The 18173-nt window shown below is 51.5% G+C and overlaps 1 protein-coding gene across 1 annotated transcript in view; it reads right to left on the bottom strand.

Moving 5' to 3' along the window:
- Positions 1-3418: 3418 nt before the first annotated feature.
- Positions 3419-18173, bottom strand: part of CYSTM1 (cysteine rich transmembrane module containing 1) — a 31232-nt gene continuing 16477 nt past the window's right edge. The window contains exon 4 of the mRNA XM_075102380.1: positions 3419-3873. Coding sequence (XP_074958481.1) covers positions 3767-3873 — 107 coding nt within the window. The 3' untranslated portion in view covers positions 3419-3766. The remainder of the gene's footprint in view (positions 3874-18173) is intronic.

Raw genomic sequence — 18173 nt, 5'->3', positions numbered from 1 at the left:
CATTTATTCTGTCTCAGCGGTGACAGGCCCTGGTTCCCTCCTTGTACACACAGGCCTGTCAGAGCCCCAGCACAGCAGCGAGCTCGTGGAGGGCCAGTGCCACCCTGTGCTTTGTGCTTGCAGTGCATCAGCCCTGCCTCCTCCTTCCCCTGCTCCCGGCTTTGGTGGTTTTCTGAAATGGAGCTTGCAGGGACATTGCCTTTCCTGCCAGCAGCTCCTTGGGATCTTGGCGTTGGGCAGGAATTTCCAGGTCCCACTCCGACCCCCATGCTCTTGCCCCACGTGGGCACTGTCGCACTGGGCTGGCCTTTTGCCTCCTGCTTCCCCCCAGGCTCCTAGGCCATGTCACCTGCTCACCGGCTGGTCCAGCTTCATCTTTGCTGGTGATCATACAACTGCGCTGGCTGCAGTTGCTGGCCCAGTGAGGGGGGAGCCCAGTGCACTCCCAACCTGCACACACATGTGCACACTCAGTAGGGAGCCCTCACCCAGGACAGAGTTTAGGAATTTAGTAAGATTGGACAGACTGCGCTGATCAGGCACTGGACATGTGTACTGACCAGCTGGTCATCTACACCCACCGGGGCCTTTCATCCCCATAGTCCACTATTTTTTCCACACTTCCTCCCAAAATCACCTACACCTCTGCCTTAGGGGCCTCCACTAAACATCCCATAGCAAGGCCCATGCAATCCCAATGAGCTTTTCCCTGCATCTGAGCGTGTGTCCCACCCCCACGCATCAACCCCTTATTCCAAAAGGAGACCTGGAGAGTCACCCATGGGGACGGGCACAGGCTGGACATGGGGCTGGGGCTTTGTGAGGACAGCCCTGGGAGGGGCCCTGGACAAGGCCTGAGTGTCCCTGGGTTGGGTTCCTGCCATTGTGCCCCTGCGCTCCCCTGGGCTTGTGGATGGGCCTGCAAGGGGCTGATGGAGCCTGTGATGGGCCAGGGAGGGCCCAAGCTGGGCGAGATGTGGGCTTCCCTCCTGCTGGGCTTGCCGAGCTCCTGTGTGGGTGTGCAGAGGTACTTTATCCCATAGCCACCCACAAGCTGTTGCATCTGCTGCTTGCCAACCTTGGTGCTTGCTGGCATCTGCTAGCTGCCAGGCTTGGCAGCACCCAGCAAAGGTGCAGGGATGGGCAAACCAGGTGGGTCCTGGACCAGCATCCACCCATTTGGGTCCTGGGGCAGGGCACAGGATCAGCCCGTAGCTGGGCCCAGCAGCCAGGGACTCCCCTGCTGCAGGGGCTGCTTTGCACCAGGCTGGGCTGAGCTTCACCCCCGCCTTGGCCTGGCACCCGAATAGGGAAGGCAGTGTCCAGGCTCACTGGGAGGGGGACTGGCAAAGCCTTCTCTTCTCCAGCACCCTAAGTTTGATTTCCCTCTCCCCCCCACCCCAATAGCCCCAGGCAGCTGGCAGCCTGCAGGGTGGCTGGAACCCAGGGCAGGCCTTCCCAATGGAGTGTGGGAAATGTGGCGCCCCCCTGTGCCCCCGAGGACAGGCACTGTGCCACCATGGGCAGGGTGCTGCAGGACTCTGTGTTGCTATAGCCACATGAGCACAGGACCACAGCAGTTTTGTTGGTGCTTGTGATGGGTGCTGGAGCAGGAGGCAGCGAGCAGCAAACGTGAGTCCTCGCCCCTTCCCATGCTGGCGTCTGGGGGCAAATGGCCCCAAACCAGTTCCTGCTCCTACCTGCGGCAGAGCAAGAACCAGCCTGTGGCTGTGAGGTGACTGCACATGGCTGGGGGCTCACCTCATGCCCAGCAAGGCCATTTCTGGGGAGCAGCTGAGGCTAGGCTAGGTGGGCTGACTACTGTGCCAGGACGAGGGGCTGGAGGGAGAGGGGGCAGCTGGGCAGGCAGGGGCATGGGCACAGGGCTGCTGAACACTCCACTTTTACTCCCCCCAGCCAAGGTGGGGTGAGCCAGGGACCACCCTTCTGAGCCCCAACAGCTGCTGAGCTGCCAGGGAGGTGACAACAACCATTCCTGGAGTAGGGAGCCCCCAGGAGCCCAGCAGAACAGAGCTTAGGGCTGCAGCCTGCAGGAGGTCAACCCCCAAACAAGGGGCTTGGTGACTCCTGGGGACAGGCCCTGCCAGGTGCCCTCATGAACCCAAACCAAATTGTCTTGCCCCACATCAGAGCCCCAAAGCTGCATTCCTAAGACACAAATGGAGGTGTGCAGAGTGCCTGGGCTGTGCCAGAGGTGGCAGGCACCCAGTTGAGGGGAACTCCCAGGCAAAAAAACAGGGAGGAACCCAGTGAGGTGCCTTGTGAGGCCTGAGCGAGCCTTGTGGCATGGCAGCTGTGACCCTGCTCTGCAGTTTGTAGCTAAGCTCTGTCCCTACATGAGTTCCCTCAGGCCTGGATGCCGGACCTAGGCCCATGCACCAGCAGGGGAGCAGAGCTGCTGCCTCAGCTGCAGCACAGCAAGTGCCTTAGGGTCCAGACAAGCACAATCCTCATTTAGCTCAGCTTGGACCACCCTTTGCTCTCCTGGCACCTGCTGCCAAGTCCCAGGGAGGCTGGATGCAGGATACACAAACTGAGGGACAGCGAGCACAGTGCCCATTGAAGCTGTGCTGCAAAAGTGTACAAGATCACTAGGTGACCTTCAGGCAATACAAAGCAAAGCTGATGTGTGTCAGTCCACTGGGATCCATTTTCACTCCCGAGGCAGGTAGAACAGCAGCGAACCGGGGCAGTGGGCAGCTGGGTGGGAACTATCCCCCATGGTGACCAGCAGCAGGATTCCCCACTTTTTGGCAGATGAAAGCTTTTTATCCCTCTTCTGGCCAGGCATGCCATGAAACAGCTTCAGCTATAAATCCTCAGCATTAAATTAATCAATGGCCTTGTTTCTTCTTACCCATTAATTTACTCTCCGTCAGCCTATACTCTGCAGCAGGGGGATGACGAATCACTGCTCAAAACCCGAGTGGGATCAGTCCTTCCCCAAGAGCTGCTGGCACACACATGCAGGAGCTTAGCATGTGCTTCCCCCAGCTCTCTGCCATGCCAGGAGCAGCTGGACAGGCCCCCAGTCCCAGAAGGGGACCTGCACATCCAGCCCTGAGTAAGCAGAGGGATGAAAACCCAACCGAGCTACCCTGTGCCAGGTGTTGGTGGTGTCGGACACAGGCACTCCACCCTTCCCACCCCAGCTGGTTTTACTGCTCTCTCACAGTTTATGCAACAGGTTGCTGCAGAAAATCCCCCAGATGCTGGTAACACCAGGGCCAGACTGCCCCAGTGAGGGGTCAAGGCACGAACTTCTGCCACAAAGCTGCGTGTAGTCGAGTCCATCATTGCTGCTGCAGAGTCAGTGCATGCAGGAGGCTGAGAACAGACAGCAATGGGGGAAGCACACCCTCTATGTGACAGATTTATTGAAATAGTCTGGACCTAGTGAAGGAAATCAACTGTTGGCTTTAATTATTGCATACATCTTCATTTCTAGGACTAGGAAAATTTCAACTGATAAACATACATTTCATCAGAATGCCTTTGGCTGAAATATACCATTAGCACATTCTTCAAAGTTACAACAAAAGTCTTAGAAATGTTAAAAAGGGATTTTTCCTTTACTAAAATAAAGGAGTGCACCCCCCACCCCAACAAGGCGCTAGGACTGACAGACGGGAACTCTTGGCTGTGCAAAGCAGAGCGTTGATTACAGTAACAGAAAGAAGTCAGGACAGGAGTGGGGAGCCTGCAGAGCACTCAGTGAGAGGTACGGGAGGCAGCTGCAGTGGAGTCAGGTCAGCATGTCCCAGAGGCAGCAGCAGCAGAGCGCAGTCCAGCACGCTGTCAGGCAGGCGCTCTCGCCCGTGTCATCCCTTCGCCGCTCCTCCACCACGTACACTGCAGGGACAGAAGAGTGTTGTCAGTCACAGCATAGCACAACAACACCCGCAGCAGCCAACCACATCTGCCGCCCATGGCACAGCCAGCTCCGGCACCCCAGCGTTTGCTTTGGGCAGCCCACACTTGCTGGAGACAAGCTGGTGCACAGGCGAGCACTCGAAGGACGGGAGGTGCCAAGCTCCCATACTGGGTGCTACAGCCCCTTGGGCCACGATTTTATCACTGCAGCAGCACCCTGTGAAGACCCGCTGCCCCCTCCCATCACTGCAGCACTCCTCCGATGGGAAGGGTCCCTGGAGGAAGCACTTCTTTCTGCAGCCAGGCCCAGGCTGCTGGGGCTGCGCAACATTATGATCTCAACACAAGCAGCCAGTGCAGGTCAGCCAGGACCAGACTTCTATTACATTGCACACAGTTATTGAGCAAGAAAACAGGCTTAGCCTGGAAGGCATCAGCTCCAAGTAAGCTGCCCTCCCGGGAGTGCTGGCACCTAAGCCTCCCTGCCTGCCCCTGCCCTCTGGAGGCCCCCAGCCAGCTTGAGGTCCCTGGAGCAGAGGGCCCACAGGTGGCCTGGCTGAAGCCGGTACCCCTCCAGGCCTGGCACTGCTGCTCCTCCCCCTCACAGCACAGGGGGACAGGGAATGGGGGCTGCAGCCCTGCAGCCCTTGCACAGCAGCTCCTCTCCTCTCTGCTGCTCCTGCTGGGAGAGGTGAGCTGTATGACCTGTGTGGAAACAGGGAGGAGACACTTGCGGGCAGGGGTTGTTTCCCTGCAGCCTTGGAAGAGCCCCTGAAGCAATCTGTGCTCTGGGTACATTAATCTTCAGAGGGATGATTAGGCACCTGGTGATGGAGAACACAGCTCACAGCTCTCAGCAAACAGGGGTGAGGCCAGTGGGAACAGCTGCTCTGGACCGGACCAGGTGCTGATGGGGGCTGTTGCAGAGCTCCCAGCTGACCTGAGCTCCACCACGGTACAGCCTTTGGGCACCAATGTAGAGTCCCTGCCAGGAGAACCCGCTCCAGCATGAGTCCTCTCCACAGGCCGCAGGTCCTTCTGGAAACATCCACCTGCTCTGTGGTCCTCCACAGGTTGCAGGAAATACCTGGAGCGCCTCCTCCAACCCTCTGCTGTTTCTCACTCTTTTGCTTCCTCCTCTCTCTCTGGCATTTTCTGACCTTTCTTAAATACATTCTCACAGAGACACCACCAGCTTTGCTGATGTGCTCAGCAGTGTCCTGCGGTAAGTCTGTTGCAGAGCCTTGCCACCTACAGCAGGACAAAGAGGTGAGGCCCCAGGGGCAGGAACTGGTCTCAAGTTGAGATTCAGCTACTGCAGATGAATGGCTGTGGGGAGGTGGGTACAGACAAGTCCTGGGAAGAGCTAAGGGCAGTGGCAGAGCAGTGTCCCTCCTGCCCCTCAAGGCTGGAGAAAGCTTACTCTGCCTTTTGGGCACTGGGCAGAGGGTGCTTTTGCACCAGCCAGCACTTCTCAGTGGTAGGAAGAGCTCGCTCTTCCCAGGCAGCAAGCCCCACAGAAACAGCAGGGATCACCTCTGGCTGACCAACCTACCCAATTATAGTCACCTGGTCACTGCAAGGAAAGCAAGCAGGAGGCAGCTGTGGCAGAGCTGGGATGCATCGCCTTCAGAGCCGCCCTCTCTTGCAGCCTCCACAGCTGAGGCCAAGGAGCACTGACAGTGCCCACGTCCAGAGGGCTCTGGGAGCAGCAGAAGGGTGGGTTCCTTGCTGTTGGGTCACTTCCATGCACAATCAAAAAACCACAGTTTTAGCACACAGAAGATGACAAGAACCTGCCTGCTGCCAGGTCTGCCCGGGCCACAGGCAGGAGAGGCTGGATAGGCACCCAGGGCAGAATTTTCCTGGAGATGTCAGCTTTTGTAGTTATAAGTGCATTTGCAGTTTGTCTGCTTGTTGTCTGCACTGCTAAGTCACCTGGCTTTAATAAGTAGCTGTTCTCTGACACTGCTCCAGCCCTATCATGCACATAACTGCCTCTTCCCCTAGGAAGTCAGGGCAGGGATCAGTCCTTGCTCCAGCTCTGTGTCCATCTTGCATGCCAGGGGACTTCCAGCTCTGCCTGCTCAGAACCCAAGGCACTGCCAGCTCTTACCAGGCTAGGAGGCGGCAATCCTTGGACACCTCACCTGCCACGGGGTGGATGCCTGAATCACACCCCCAAATGCTCAGGTTATTGCCTCATGGACAGAAACCATTTAAGCTCTGCCCCTTGGGGGCTGCCCAGAGGCTCCCAGGAGGCTGTTATGATTTACTGCACATTGCCAGCTGCCTGAAAGCACAGGAGGGAGCCACAGGTTCGGCTGGAGCTCTCCTAGCAGGGTCTCCTACCCAAGGCCAGTGTGTTGTCTGCTTTTTCTGCCAGCCCCTGAAGCCCATTTGGGACAAATGACCAGTTTACCTTTGGTTCCTCCTCACTGAGCTTGGGCTATCGTGCCCAGACCTGCAGCAGTTTGAAGGCAGGCAAGTGACCTTTCTTCCTGAAAGCTTTCTTGGGTCTGTTTGTTATGGTCTGTGTGGGAAACGTGCCCTCACACAGGAGTATGACCCATGCAGGCAGCTAGTGCTTTAAGTTGAATGGCTGAACATGTGGTGTTGACAGGCAGAGGCCTGGGCAGGAGACAGCTCATGTCATCAGCCTGGTCCTCCCATGGGCTTACTTTGTGCTCAGAAAAATGTCCCGTCCCCCTGCCTTCATTGCTTCAGCTCTCTCAAGAGCAATGGGTGGAGGATAATGTGCTCTGGCTTACACGATACCAAAATCCTGCCACCATCAGTGTGCGGCAGAGAGAGGAACAGCACAAATAAACCCCCACCAAATATCTGTCCTCAGATACAGTCTGTACCCCTGCCTCCCTCTTGCCAATGGGAGTAACACAGAGGAGGCATCTGCTGTGCAGGCACAGCCCAGCTCCAGAGGAGCCGCTGCATGGTGCTGGCAAAGCACCACTGTCCATCCTTCCCTCCAGGGCTTTGCAGCTGCTTGTAAGCATTCAGTCACAGCATGTGGTGCCCTTGCTCCAGGAATGCCAGGGTGGAAGCACATCTCTTCTCCAGACAGCCCCAGAAAGAGGCGGCAGCATGCCGCAGTGCTGTGACAGGCTGTGCTGGAGCAGGAAAGCTGCTGCATGCTCTCCTCCCCCAGGAGCTGCTGGCCCTGCCTGAACCTGCAGAGCCAAAGCACGCACCTCTAGGCAGGAGCAAACCAGAACCTGACAGAAACCTGGCTCCCGTGCACAGACCAGGGCTCTGCAAGCTGTTGGGCAGTGCTTCAGCGGTGGGGGAGGCTGCATGACCACCTCCTCACAGCCTGTGGCCAGGGCAGGGCTGTGCCCAGGGCCAGCCTGCCCTGCCACGCCAGCAAGGAGCACAGAACAAGGGCAATGACTTGTGAGCTCAGCACCCTGCCCTCCACCTGCGATCCAAGAGAGCCTATTTCGTCCCTTTGAAAGAGCAGACCACAGTCCCATCCCATCCAAAGGGGGGATCTGTCCCAAGGCAGGCAGGACTTTGGTCAGGCCCTTCCCTCCTACCTGCCCACTGCCCCAGATTTGCGCTCAGAAAGATGCATGGAAGATTTGCAAAGGCTTCACATTCAAAAGCATGAGGATTTGTGACCGTTTGACCTTATACAGCATTATAGCAGTAGCTCTCCATTCACTGCCAGTTCTCTCTGGTGAGGTGGCCGAAGTCCGCTCGTTCCTGCATACCCCCGTGCAGTGCAAGCTGTCATCAAGCAGCTGGTCAGGTCCCCAGAGCAGTGGGCTATAGCAGTCACCCCTGCTCAGCAGCGGGAAAGAAGGAAGCTGTGCCTTGCTGTCCAGGGGAGAAGCTGGCTTAGCAGAGCTGCCCATGCTGTTCTGCTTTCCCTCCCCAGCTGGCAGTGCTGAGAGCAGCTGGACACCCTGACATTGCATCCGTTTACCCTCCTCGGCTGAGCAGCATTCTCCCCCGCAGCAGATAGAGCTGCCCTTCTGTCTGGCTCAATACACCAAGCTGTGACAAGAAATGAGCCCTGGTGCCACACGACGCCTTTGTGCAACTCCAGTCATATGACCAAGCTGTTCAGGAAGGAGAGTAGCAGGGCAGAGCTGTGCAGAACAAGTTCAACTTGCAAGGGCTGAAGGAGGCACTGGTGTGTTTCAGGCTGGGAAAAAACTTCGGGCTGTTTTTTCCTGGTGGATCCAGGAGCTCTGGAACAAGCAGCTAACTCTTTGGTGCCTTTGTTTCCTCTGAGAAGGTCCTGTTACAATGAGTGAAGGCAAAACACATACCAAATGCTCCAAGAGTCCTGTGTAAGATGATGACATGCAGTTGTGCAGCAGGACAGAGTGCACACACAACAGGCAGAGATGGCCAAGAGCTGCTCACCAGAGCGGGGTACCAACCATGCTCTCCTGCCTACGTTCAAGTGGGAGAGGATGCTCACCAGCTCCTGCCATCCCTCAGAACGAATGGCCAAGGGTGCTTCCAAACCAGGTCCCTGTGCTAGAGCCCTGAGGCAGTTCTGGTTCCTAACCAGCTGCCATTCAAGCAGTCCTGCTTTGGAGTCATGGACAGCTGGATGGCTGCTGCCAGAGCACTGCCATACCCAAAACTGAGGGCCACAGTGCCCTGAGCTCCATCCACATCTGCACAGCAGAAGGGGTCTGGGAAGATGTTTAGGGAAGCACTGGTTCCTGATGGTCTGGAGGCACAGGGTGACTCTGACCTCTGGAAAACACTAGCAAGAACACATATCAGAGAACCTGCTCCAGAGCAAAGTCCTTGTACCTTCAGACTGAGTGAAACCCAGGGGAACCTGACACCCTTCCCTGCCCCAGAAAAAGCTCTGCAGCATGTGACACTCCCAAATCTGGTGGACTGCTTTGGGGTGCCTCAAATACCCTCAGCTCCCTTGCTGCAGCAGCTGAGATGGATTGAGCTCTCAGGCTGACACCACCTGGCTGGAGGGTGGGTACCCTCTCCTCTGAGCACCAAGGTATGACACTTCACACCGACTGCAGGCACACTAGCTAGCCAGCTGCTCTGGCCAGCCTCTGGCAGGCTTCTGCTGACCGGAGGAGGCCATGTCACTGCAATGCAACCACAGGCTGGAGGGCAGTTACTGTTTTCAGCCACCCCAGCCAAGACCATCTTCACCCTGGTTGAAGGTGGCCATATCTGTAGCCACAGCCAAGACACCATCCAGGGCAGAGCTATAACACCACTGTCTTTTACTGCTAGAGTTAAAGCAATGCTGCTTTCTGGTAGCTCTATGCTAACTACCACGGAGCAATGTTTGAGCATGCAGAAGACACAAGCTGTCAAGTGATATGCTAACATTGACAAGTCCTCCATGGTAACACACAAACCAGTAAGGGATTTTGCTGGTTAGCTGGCAACTTGCAAAGAAGTCTGTGAAATCGGGTCTTAATGGCATACTTTGCTGAAGGATGGGTTTGTATAACCTTCCCCACCCCAAAGCAGAGTTGAAATGCATGCTGCCCGCTGCCATCTATAGTAAGCTGCCTGTGACTGCAGGCATACAAGAAAGAAAAGTTTGCCTGAAGTATTTATGATTAATCCATTAGAAGTTTTAAACTGCAGAGTGTTGAGGACATACTGACAAAGCATGTTCAAAGCATGTATGAAGTGCTGTTTTGAAACACTTGCTGAAATACTAAACAAAATGGCTTTTCCAAATTTGGGCCTGTGCAGGGGGAGATGGGCACTATCACGGCACAGCTGCTCAGCTGACTTGCATCGGATGCTGCCTCTCAGCACAAGTGGGACACAGCGGCAGCAGGCATCGCTCCTCCCCAGCCAGCCAGCACCTCCAGCTGCCTGTGCAGCACTGCTGCTGGCAGCTTCTGCTAGAAAGGTCTGCACTGAACTGGCTGATACACAGGCACAACTGCCCACTAACAATTCAGGGCAGGACCGGGACAAGAGAAGGGACAGCGAGGGAAAGCAGCCATGCCAAGACCTTTCTGGGACTCACCATGGGTTTAGGGGGTGGGCCTTTCTGTTAGAAACAGTGAAACAGCACTGGAAAGAGACCATGTCCTTTCACTCTCTTCTGCTAAAACCTGGAAGTCATTTAAACCAGCAGCACACTGTGGCACAACTACCTTTCTGCAGAAACCTTGAGAAAAAGCTGTGTTTTCCCCATGCAGGGGGTCACAGTAGTTTACCAAACCCTTCCAAGTTCAAGGAAAGCCCCAAAGACCACCATCTAAAATACACATTTGAGAAGTCACTGCCTTCCACTGCCAGCTCACGGGAGCTGGTGTCAAATGCTGCTGCAGTTTGAGAGGAAATGCAGTTGCCACTGGAAGTTTTCAGACTTTGAGAGCATCTGGGCAATACTCTAAACAAAACCAACCACCTCTCCCTTACAGTTTCAGTTTAATCATTACTTTCTGTGAACCTTCATCAATGCTTCAGAAGTTGTAGCTGTCACTGTCACCAGACAAATTGCCAGAGAAACTTTAAACACAGCCATACAGCATTACTGCTAAAAATCTTTCCTCATCAACCAGTTGGATGTGGGGCTTATACAGGAGAGGATAAGAGCGGAACAGGTGAAGTTTGGTCAACTATTCACTTACAGATACCAATGCGCATAGGGTAAAAAACAGTTCAAAGGAAGGCTAGATAAACTATTCTGAGCCAAGCCTCTCATTAAGCTGGAGACATCCTATACCAGCCCCATTGTTTTGGACACTGCAGCTGAACATCAGCTTCAAGGCACTAACACAAACACAGTGACAGAAGTACCCAAGGAAATCAAGAGTGCATGGTAGCATCTTTATTCACTTTAAATAGTGCTAATGCATCACATGGGAAAAGTGCAGAGGGCCTCCTCTAAACACCACAGTAAGAGACAGCATAATAAAGCCCTAAGTACCTTACTCAAACCTCTTAAAATAATTTCTATGGAAGCCTTGCATAGCACATTACTGATGCAAGCCACCCAATGTCTTCCCAACTCACTTCAACCAGCAGTTTTCCATCAGAGATCATGTTTTCTACTGGAATAGCTTTGCCAACAAAACCCCAACCCAAAATACATAAATTAAAGGAACTGCTGGCTTTGTACGCCCCTTGTCAGAAGCCTGAATGCCTCCAAGCTAAAGCTCCAGTTTGCTGCGGCAGGCCTTCCTGGGGACATCATTAGATGCTTTATGCCTCTCTTCTGTCCAAGGTCAGGCACTCCAAATATCTCCTATGGCATGCCAGGGTCCTTGCTACTGGGAGCAGAAGCCCATTAGCACTTTGGGACTGGTGGTCTGATAGAGAACAGATCCAAGGGTGATTTCTTGCAGAGGCACTAGACAGCACTCAGTTTTAGGCTCAAATTTTGATGCTTCCACTATTTTTCCTAAAACAGGATGGGAGAGTGAGCACACTGAGCAGACCCTCCCATCTTCTAATCAGCCTTAAAGAGCGCAGATCACAATGAATCATGCTTACCCTGAAAATGATAGCACTCCCTGTAATCACACAGTACCAGCTTGCACAATCCAGTGCAAATAACTCCCACTTTGTTTTTAAAACAAATACTACAATACCTTGTTATTTCATGTACAGCCTGCTTTATCTTAAGCATACACATTTAGTTTCTTCTCATACCTAATTGGTATGTTAATCATTACCTCCATGAGGGAAAGGCATGAGAAGTTCTTTTCACCTGCTTTGGTATAAACTAAAATCATTACTGCAGAATGCAGTGCTCTGTATCACAGTGCTTTACTGGGTCTACAAGGATTGCAGTACAAGGATACCAGCTTTAATGATAGAACCAGCCCATCCTGTTCCAGGGCCCAGGCACAGACTTTTCTGTTAAGGTACTGACTTACCTAATGGCGACCCTCCCTGCAGAACAAGCAGTGACGGCGCCCAAGAACCCTCAAGCTCTGCAAACCCCCTCAGAAGTCTTGCTGCATTTCACCGAGGCCCTGGCCCTTGTCTAGCTATTTCAGGTATGGCAACAAGGCAGACAGACAGCAAGCAAAAGCCCACTCCAGGCAAGCCAAGGGGCAGGCAGGCTCAGCCAAGACGTCAACTGTCCAGGGAGAAGTGAGGTGCACACACCCCCAGGCTTGGCCCAGCCTAACACCAGCCAGCTGCAGGGAGTCCTTTCTCTTCATAAGGCAAGAGGGCTAGGAGCAGTAAGTCTTGAAGTTTACTACTTCTTTTGTCTTCAGCTGTGTGCTAGCACACAGACCCACTCTGCATGCAAACAAGTTAGTTATGCTCCTAGCTGCTGTAAGCTATTAGGGAAGGCTTGGAGCACGCAAGAGGAAGCACCAAAAGAGCTTTACCAACCAGTGCTACTGCAGACCAAAAACTCTTCCTATGGTATCTGAATGGCTGTTTGCCAGAATAACAACTGTTCAGAGCAGAAGTATTCATTAATACCACAGTCTTCTCATCTGGGAGGAAGCATGTAGCAGAAGGGACCAATAAACCTTTTCCTACATCTGAATAAAGTGGTTTTTATCACAAGCCACTTCTGCACCAAGAGTTTTGTTTTCGCTTACCCAGCCAGCAAGCAAGAAGTCTTGCTTAAAACTGAACAACACCATTTTAATAACAATTTCTTACAGGGCTAAGTGCTGCCTGCAGCAGTTTGCTAAGTGGTCAGTCTGCGCATCTGGTTCTACCTTCAAAACATTCTTACTCCAGTCCTTTGAAATTCTTTCTGTTCAGGATGGAGGCCAGAGAAGGGGAAGCCAGCATAAGGGTGCTAGTAGCAGGCGAGGGATGCAGAGCTGACAGTGACTAGAAATCAAGTGTTTCTGAGCCACTCTTTGGGGTGTGCACTGGTCTGCAGACCCAGCACTGCAGGAGGAACACCCAGCCCTGATCTCCCAGCCAGCCACATGTCCTGGAGTAAATCCCATGCAGGCAGCAAGTGCAGAAGAAGAGACTGCATGACAGGGGAACAGGGACCCTAGGACTTCAACTGAAACTTTCATACAAGCTGCCAACAAGGCTTCTCTCTGCCCCAGGCCTCCTCCCTTGCCTACAAGACCTCCAGGGCAGAGCCTGGGCACAGATGGGATCCAACTCTCTTGGCAAGAAAGGCATTTAATTATTATTTCTCCTCTCTGGAGATATTTACTCACACTTAACAGCTTCATGTCTGACACATCACATTCCCTAGCCCCCCAACTCCTTCCTGCCCAGAGGCTTCGCTGTACACACAGTCTCTAGCGACACCATATTCAGATTTCAGGAAATACCTTAGCACACTTCTGAAACAGATACCAGTCAGAGGCAGATGGAAATACAGTAGCCTACTTCCAAGCAAAAAGTGTTCCAAAGTTGCAGAATGCTCAGAGCAAGTTTCACAATCCCCAGCTCCAAACACAAAAAGCTCTACTGCCAGAGCCACCTGAGCAAAACTCAGGTATCATGGAAGTGAGTATGGATAGTTTCACCTGCAAATCCCCTCTGCCACCAGACAGCTGCTGCTGACCTAGCCCAGGCTTCAGCCTAGACTCAAGCAGAAGTGACTGATCTAACTACCCACGCTGGTATCGGACCTGCCCTCTTCCATGGCTGCATAAGTATATCCAGCAGGCCAAGAAAATTACTGACTTTAGTTCCTGCAAGTCTGAGGAACTATTACAGTCACCCTAGAGAGCTGTTTCAGTTTTCAGGGAGTTGAAAAGGCAACACAGTTCAGGGAAATTACTGTGTAGGTGTGCCAAGCGAGCACTTCCCAGAGCCAGCGCTGCACTGGCCATATTTCACTCAAGGATAAAGTTGTGCCCCTCTCACACACTGCATGTGCTCCAAGCATGGGTTATGATGATGGTTATGATTTTCTTGCAGCTGAGCTCAGGGCTGGGAAAGAGATGAGTTCCTCATCTGAGGACACAGGGATGGGATTCAGAGATCTTTGAGATAGTGGAAGTGATTCCAATCAGCATTTATGGAGTATAGACGTGTCTGTAGGAAGCAGGGCTACAGGCACTCCTTAAAGGAAAAAAGCATATCTTATGTAGTAAGTACTCAAGTCTCTTCAGGATGTCAGCAGGCATTGGCCAGCTCTCCAAAGCACTATAAACCCCATCACACAGGTTAGAAGGCGCACAGGAGGCATGTCGTATAAGAAACCAGCTTCCCTGGAGCTCAGAAATACAGGAATTCAGGGCTTCAGACCCTTTGGTTTTCTTCTAGACTATAACAGTTGCAGAAACATCTCCCAAAACTACAGAATTCGAGACCTTCTCTAATATTTTTTTAAATCAGTGAAATCTTAATTTACTGTTAAAGCAAGGAGGCATTTTCTACCAAGTCAACTGCAGGGCTAAGAACAGCATAGTTCTCAGCTTGAGTCAGTGTTTTCACTGAAAATCAGCATCAGTCCTAGATTTCAACAAGACCTGGCTTGGAGGGATTTACACACCACAGTCTTTCAAGAGTCTTGCAAGAGTGCTCTGGGTGACAGACAGGAGGGTCAAAGTACAGTTTTAAAGCAAAGGGATCATGCCACAGTGAGTAGTCGTCACCCAGGGTAGCAAGACTCTCCCTGAACAGTCCCCCTAAGGCTTGAGTACCACAATCTGTGCAGCGCTTGCAGTGCTGGAAAAAGGCTTTACACACTTTGCTTCTCACCCAGGCTAAGTGCCCAGCTGATGAGGACTGGCCAGACAGCAGCCTCATTCAATTTGGTGCACTGCAGAGCCAGCCTTAGCCTTGTTTAGCTAGTTTGTCTGAAGAATGTTTTCAGATACAGGACCTGAATTTGGAAATCCTTTTCTCAGATGATCCCCTCCTTAGGGGTGAGAAGCAGTGAAGGTGAGGTCAGACAGGAAACAGCCCCCACTGTTTGTGCAGTCAGCTGACATGAGCCAGGGACAGAGGGAGGTATGATAGAGCAGTCCTGGGGAGAGAGAACACCAGGTTTTAAAGCACACTACAGTATGAGAAGCAGATAAGAGGACAACTGCCAAGTGAGGTTGTTGCCTGCTGGAATTGCTACATGCTATCCTCCAAATAAACTTCTGCTGGGAAAGGCTCAGCTCAGCATGGTTTGAGAAGCACCAGAGAGCCTAACCGGCACGATTAGCATCCCCTCCTTTCCACAGAGAGACCTGTAAAGAAGAAAAACCCTCCCCTCCAGCAGAAGGCAGTGACTGTATCTACGTGACCTGTTTATTCTTGCAGCTGGCCAAACATTAGGAGGCAGGCAGCATCACTGTGACTATTACTCTTATCACAGCTGGCTTTGCTACAAGTAATCAACTTCCAGAAATGAGATTTCCACCCTGTGCGTACAATAGGTCAAACGTAATACTGAGCTTTGTTTGCCTTTGGTTGGAAGGAAGGCTGCTGACAGAGCCTGGTTCCCTTTGGCACAGCACAGAATAGCCTCATCCATTACGTTGTTATGTATCAACCACGGGGGGGGCAGGGAGAAGTTAAACTGGGCAAATTGCTAACTCCAGCTAGCGCTTTCAAAATTAGTATATCACTTTGTACTTTGGTTCATTCCACTTTTTAAAGCATGCCATTACCAACAAAATTATTTCACTTCTAATTTACACAGACAAGGAAGTACCTGCTGACCAGTCAGCAGATACTGTAGTTTCCTTATGCCAGTTGATACCAAATTATTCTATAATGAAAATACTGGTGAGGAAATGAGATATTTTCTGGAATGAGGTATTTTCTTCCTCCTAAGCAAGCCTCGGCTGCCAAAGAAGGCCCAACTTACACCATGCTCCACGCAGGCACCACACCTACCACTGCGTGTTTTCCAGCTTTGTTCTGGTGCGTCAAGTTCCCTCCAGCTACCCAAAGCACTGTGTGACATCACACGGCAGATCTATGGTACTCCAGGAACTCAGCCTGGACTGACTTCACGTGGACAGACACGAAGACAGCCCTCAGTTTTTACATCAGGGAAGATGCAGACACAAATCAGTCAGGTCACAAGAGCCAGGAAGCTGAATGAGATACCCTGAAGGATAACATCCCTCAGGCTCAGCATATAAATTATCAGCTCTAAAGGCAAAGGTCAAGTTGTTTACTTCTAATCAACAACAGCCAAGTCAGTTATGCAAGATGCAAGAAGTGTTGTTCCTTTTGAGACTTTGCTGTAAGTAGCCTGTGCAAGTCCAAAAGCCAGCTATCAAAAAAGCAAAACAAAAAAACCTAAAACCATGGCCATGAGGTCGCCTGTGCCACCTCAGCAAGTCACCTAACCTCTCTGACTCGCTGCTCCTCCACCTGGAGAAGAAACATATGCTTCAAGGCCTTTCACGCCCAGCAGTGTTGAGGTAGCTAGGGTGGATCTGAAGGAGTGCAAGCTTGCACACGCTGGACTCCGTCCACTCTGAGAGAATGGACAAAAGACCACCAGCTGCCCTTATCAGCTGCAGTCTCCCTCTTCTGCAGTGCTGTTAATACATGTGAGTCACATGGCCAACACCACTAAGACTTAGTGCGTAAACTGCAAGCTGGTTTCTGCAACTCAGACTGTCATTGTGACTAACTAATCCTACGCAGACACTCTAGGGTGCAACATACTTGTTCAGTGGTGTTCCGGACAGCACCTTCCTCCAACAAGTCTTCATATATGTACCCCTATTCAACATCGTATCAAAAAGATAACAACATCTTCCCTCCCTCACCTATTTCTAGCAGAGTCATTGCTCGCTTAAGAGTAATAACTTTCTTTCCAGCCTAGATGTTACCTAACCTTGCCGAGCATGACCCCAGCAAGAGGGACCAACCTCTCCAGTCTGGGCTTACAGCTTGCGCCTCCTGAGGGTACGGAGGAGTGGATGCTGCAGCTGGGGAGAAGCATGGCTGCAGCATGCACATCACGCACAGGTGGTGTAACTCACGCCAGCGCTGCTCAGCCTGAAGAGTCCTTCCATAGCAGTCTTTGAAACAAAGCTCGGTGGTTCACAAGCTCTTCTGCAGCATGGGTAACAAAACCAGTACTAAGTTTAAGCTGTTTCCCTGTTACTTCTCAGATGCAGTTTTCTTTTTAATACAGAGAACGAGCCATAGGAGTTTTTTAATTCTCTGAGGGCCAACTGGACAGTCTATGTCTATTGCTACTCTAGACAGGCCACAGACTGATAGATTAAAAAACACTGTCACCACGAAATGGTACTTTACCATCAGATTTTGAGAGCTCAACAGTAATTATTGCCATCTGCATGATCCACTCAAGACCAAAATATGATGCATCATTACTTCCACACATTAGCACACCAGCTACGATCCACAATGTAAGAGCCCACTTTGCAGTTTGCCTACACAGTAAAATAACTTAAAGCATAAAATTTAAAGTATAGCAAATATCTTAGTCTTCAGTGTGGACACATGTTTGTTCAGAAATACTAATGCATTACTTGGAGTAGTGTAATTCATTAGATTAAGCAAAGTGATCTAGGAGAGCAAAACATCTGTGCTGAAAGGAAAGCATCCACACAGTAGCCCTTCCCAGATAACTGCTTGGAAACACCACAGGAACTGACAAACCACATTAAATCATGCCAGACCAGCTAGGCAAACTGTAGTGACTTGATTAAATTTAGATGTCAGTTTTTTGTAGTAGAGATTCAGCCACACCAACATATATATAGCATAACAGACTTTTAAAAAATGAACTTTTTCAGGGACAACCGTTCCATAATAGAGACTTCTGGAGGTGATCATTAAACAAAGCCTCATTGAAAGCTCTCTCTGAAGACTTCTGCTAAAGTGTCACAGGCCAAAGATCAGGTCCCAGTTTGACGGACTGGCCAAAAGTGAGCAAAGGGGAGAAAGGGTGTTTAACAGAAGGAGAATAAAGAAAAAGGAAAAGCTTTTGCAGACAAACACAAAGTTATAGCCCTGATATTTTACACACATTAATAAATATTTTTGTACATTACATCCACTTCAGAGAAAGTAATGCAAATCGGAGGCTGCCAAGGTAGGTTCAGAGACCACACATGGCTACAGGAAGGAAGTTCAAAGACAGGACTTACCAGAAGATCTTTGGTTTGTGCATTAGGGTGCTGCTTCTGCAGAACTGCAGCTGTGTTGACGTAGGTTTAGCAACAAAACCACGCCTCTCTTGCTGGGAACTTCTCAAGTTCCAGCTTCCCAAAAAATGAGGGCTTTGAAAAGACACTTTGTCAAATTGTGCTGCTAAGTCAGAGTAACATGAAGTGATAGAGGGGCACAGTAAGCAGTTATCGCAAAATGCAGTATATGTATAGACCACAGCCCTGAGCAGGCCCCAAGTGCAAGTGCAC

The sequence above is a fragment of the Phalacrocorax aristotelis genome, chromosome 8 (genome assembly GCF_949628215.1).
Source record: "Phalacrocorax aristotelis chromosome 8, bGulAri2.1, whole genome shotgun sequence".
Classification (NCBI taxonomy): domain Eukaryota; kingdom Metazoa; phylum Chordata; class Aves; order Suliformes; family Phalacrocoracidae; genus Phalacrocorax; species Phalacrocorax aristotelis.
Note: the sequence above shows the minus strand (reverse complement) of the source record. Positions and strands in the feature narration are given on the sequence as shown.